At 35.8% G+C, this 4,456-nt stretch overlaps 1 protein-coding gene across 1 annotated transcript in view; it reads right to left on the reverse strand.

Moving 5' to 3' along the window:
- Positions 1 to 510: 510 nt before the first annotated feature.
- Positions 511 to 4,456, reverse strand: part of LOC109544714 (cilia- and flagella-associated protein 57) — a gene marked incomplete in the record, with an annotated part of 73,226 nt that continues 69,280 nt past the window's right edge. Inside the window, 1 exon segment of the mRNA XM_048663853.1 lies at positions 511 to 683. Within this exon segment, the coding sequence (XP_048519810.1) occupies positions 543 to 683 (141 nt within the window).

A 4,456-nucleotide genomic window follows, 5' to 3' on the forward strand; every position in this document is an offset into this window, starting at 1 on the left:
GTGGATAATAAGGAGATTACACAGGCACTAGCTTGTTTGGAGTTAACCATTCAAATGTTTGGTGTTGTATGGATTATTAATGTAAACACAAAACCCCGCAGAATTTGAGGTTATGAGAACAGGTTGACATTTCGTCAACAAATCCTGTTGAATTTACTGTTTATCCTTGTCTATCTTATTGTCAGTCTGTATAATTCTATGGTTACCGGAGTTTTAAATAATTACGAAGCAACAGGTATTTGCGCAATGTTAATTGGGCAGATCACCTTGAAAAACATTGCCGTATTTCTGATATAGTTTTTTGCAAATTTCTCAGTGTTTAGTAACAATTAATTTCTTTTACTATTTTTTCTATACTCCTATAACAGCGCCAGACAACACCTCCAGAGGAATGACGCCAATTTTGAATCACCCTGTATTTTTAAAAATTACATTCCCTTCGAATAATAGCAATATGACAAACAAAATAAATATGAAAATCCATTTTCGACTGTTTCAGTAAATATATTTTCTAATAAATGCCATTGACAAACCGCAAATTTTCAGCAATTCTCATTTTGGTTTTCTGATATTTTTGTTTCTGTTGGTTCCATTGCATCACATTCCAATTCAGCAGCCTCTGCAATTTTATTTAACAATCTATCGTTTTCGTCAACCAGCGCTTCAATAGCCTTTCTGTTTTCCTAAAACGAAAATATTGAAACCATTAAGTTTCGATTTTATACAGGGCGTTCTACCGGGATGCGCCGCGATCGATATCTGGCAAGCTGTAATATAGAGAAATTTGAAAATTGGCCGAAGTCAATGGGGGCATGCGACCTAAAATATTTTCAAGACGGAAGTAGGTACCAAGTTCAATAAATTTAATTATAATAAAATTCAATAAATTTTAATACATTTAATATCCTATACTTAAGTCTAACCGTTTTTGATATATTTGAAATTTTATGTAAAAAATTACAGTTGCAGCCAATTGAATAATTATTCATTTTTCCATAAGGAAATATGTGCTACTTAATTTGAGCTACATTTATTGTTAAAAAAGGCAAATGGAATTTCGACAAAATTTGGTTAACTATTAATACAAGTGTTTAAAAAATTATGTTGAAAATGACTATCGGAAAACCGGCCAAAATAAATTTTTTCAAATAAAAACCCCATTTTAGTTAATTTTATCTTATTTAGTATTAAAAATAAGGGTAGTTTGTGTACAGTGGTCTATTCCAAAAGTGTTTAGTTTTCGAAATATTGTAAATTTAATGTTTTCATACGGATATTTTGCCGCATCTTATTTTAAACCCTGTCACTCTTAGTTGCCATGATAAAAGTTGCCATTTTTAATACAATCAGCCAAAGCAATGCTGACCAGCTGTCCCCCTGACCTTTTGAAAATAATTAACAATCATGCCCAGCTGCCTAAACTATTCAAGCGAAGATTGCTGAAACTTATTTATTATTTATGAAGAATGTGATAAAGTTATATCAAGAATCAGTATTAAAAATAATGGTAAATTTGTGTAAAGATGTCTATTTCAACCGTGTTTAGTTTTGGAAATATTGCCAATGTAATGTTTTCATATGGCTATTTTGTCGCATCTTACTTTAAATACTGTCACTCTTAGTTGTCAAAATAAAAGTGGTCATAATACAATCCAATGCCAATAAAATACTTACAGCTTTCAGTTACTTTTTGAAAATAACTAATAATCATGACCAGACACTCATATTATTCAAACAAAGATTATTTAAACTTATTTATTATTTATGGAGAATGTGATAAAGTTATATAAATAATTCAAAATCAGTTTCAAATATCTATTTTGGGTCAGCGAATATTCAAAATACCCAAATACCCCACTTGAATTATTATGCGAAAACTACCACCATCGATCCAAAAAAAGAAACTCCGATATCTAATTCATTGAAGCATTTACGCTACTATACTACATATTCCTTTGAAACCGGTATTCATGTGCATCGAAACCGGTTTAGAAGACCCCGATGGTCGCGTGGGTTCAAATTCCTCGGGTAACCCCACTTTCTATTGGCCGGAGTCGGATTCTCCGCATTCCGACGAAGGTCTCTCATCGGGGCGATTCCCATTCTTCGGGTCTCTTCGTCTGCCATCGGATGAACGACCATTCCGCGAATTCTTCGGGATATTCTTCACGTTTTAGATGGGTTTCGGTTAGAGAACCAGAGGAATTTTGGGAGACACTAAATTAAAAAAATTATCGAGTTGGCTCAAAAATTGCCACCTTCGTCATGGCAACTGACTGGGACTGCATTTCTTATTTTTAATACTGAATAATGGGGGGTTCCATTTGAAAAAAATATATTTTGGGCGGTGTTCTCAACTTTTCAACATGAAAACCGACTCAAATTAAGCAGCACGTATTCTCTTATAGTAAAAACGAATAGTTATTCGAATGGCTGTATTTGTCATTTTTTTGTCAAAATTTAAAATATATCAAAAACCGTTAGACTTAGGATATTATACATGAAATATGTTTAGAATTTGGAGTAGAATCCAAAACGATAATAATGTATAAGGAGTTCCATTTAACACATTCCCGGTATAATCGGAAGTGTGGCCATCTTGAACATATTTTAGATCGCTTGCTCTCAATGATTTCGGCATACCGTCCAATTTTCAAATTTCGTCTAGTTACAGTTTGCCAAATATTCATCGCGACGGTTTCCGGTGAGACATCCTGTATAGGTGCAGGGTGATTTTTAAAAATTTTAAAACGCTTAAATATTTTTGAAATTAGTGATCCAACGAAAAAATGTGACACATGCTAAGTTAATATCTGAGACGGGAAGTTTATTCATGTTAGACAACGCCTACTGGGACCTTGTAGGCTAGACAGAGGCCAACTTGGTAATTTCCAATGGTAACCACACCATTTTACTGGCAAATTCGGGTAGTACGTCCAACAGTAAGAATGTTTGATCTAAAATATTTTCTTTGATTTTGACAGGCGGCGCCCTCTGATAATCGGTACTTTTTAGGGCGACTTTCTTTCTGTGCACCTATCTTTTATTTACGAAAACCTTGCTATTTCTACAGAGTCTGTGTTCTTTCGAACCGACCTGATAATATCAGATCAGGATATCAGGTATCAGAATATATTATATTGTACCGGCTGGTTTTCAAAGTTGCAAAAAATTTAATTGGAAGATTTTTAGATAGAGGAATCCAAATTTTCCATTATTTAGCCCGTAGGTAGAAGAAGCTGTAGTAGAAGTAGTAGTAATTAGTAGTTGTCGCGCGCTAATTCTAAATAGGTTAACTCTGAACGCACCCTGTGAAGTGCATAAATTGTGACAATGTGCGAGTGAGAGAGAGCGAGAACTAACCTAAAAGGGCAAGACACGAGAGTATGATATTGTGATAGTTGCGCGAGTTTGGACAGGGTTTTCATGCGTGGTCATATTCGCAATATTTTCAGCGAATGTTGAAATAAATCCATCTGCAGGTATGTCAGCAGTGAACAAGTTGTTGAGTGGGGGTCCAAGAACTGAAACTTGGAAGACTGCCGCCTTCATATCTCGCAACTGATATAGAGATTGATTAACTCTGACTTGACACATGCGTTTGCTCAAGTATGATTTAAGTAAGACGAATATCTGTGATAAGTCAGTTTTTATTTTGAATAAGAATCCTGAATTCCAGACACGGTCAAAAGCTTGCTTAAGGTCTAGGAACACTCCACTGCCGTAAAATTTATTCTCTAGACAATCGGATATTTGACTATGATATAGTAAGTCTGTGGATCTGCTCAACTGCTGAGCCTATATCAAAAGCCGAACTGGTGGTTTGGTCTCAGACCGTTTCTGTCAATTGTTAGTTTCAGAAGCAGTCTTTAAAATACTTCGGATAACTGCGGTAAAAAGCTAATAGGTCGGTAAGAGACGGCATTTTAGGCTGGTGTGCCAGCCTTAGAGATCATCACTATCTGGGCCACTTTCCACTGTGATGGAAAACAAGTTGCAACAAGAATCAATCATGGTGCTATATCAACAAAAGTTTCATTTTGAAATAATTCTGTATTGTACCGTGGATGGCCGAGTATTAACTCTTTGTTCTGTCTACAACTTTTATTCCACTCGGTATAACTTTAACTACGGAACAGGAACAAACTAACTTCTAAATTAACGTCAACTTCACAAACAATAACAATAACAAACGGAAAACACGCGTTTCCGACTCGCGTGTTTAACCTCTTCTGCACTCAGGCGCGACTGTCACTTCACTCCCCCGTCTGGTTCTCGTCGTCGCTTATATCCTTTTCTCCAGGTATTCCAGATAGTTCTAGAAATCTCCAGAACAGGTGCGAAACTTCCCGCTTGTCAGTGTCATATTTGACAGTAAATGGGGCCCAAATGGGGCTCCCATTTACTGAAACACCATGAATTTCGATCCCCCATTCCAAACGTGAGTACCCCAGGC

The sequence above is a fragment of the Dendroctonus ponderosae genome, unplaced genomic scaffold (assembly GCF_020466585.1).
Source record: "Dendroctonus ponderosae isolate FM_Combo_2020 unplaced genomic scaffold, Dpon_F_20191213v2 Dpon_F_20191213_2, whole genome shotgun sequence".
Taxonomy (NCBI): Eukaryota; Metazoa; Arthropoda; class Insecta; order Coleoptera; family Curculionidae; genus Dendroctonus; species Dendroctonus ponderosae.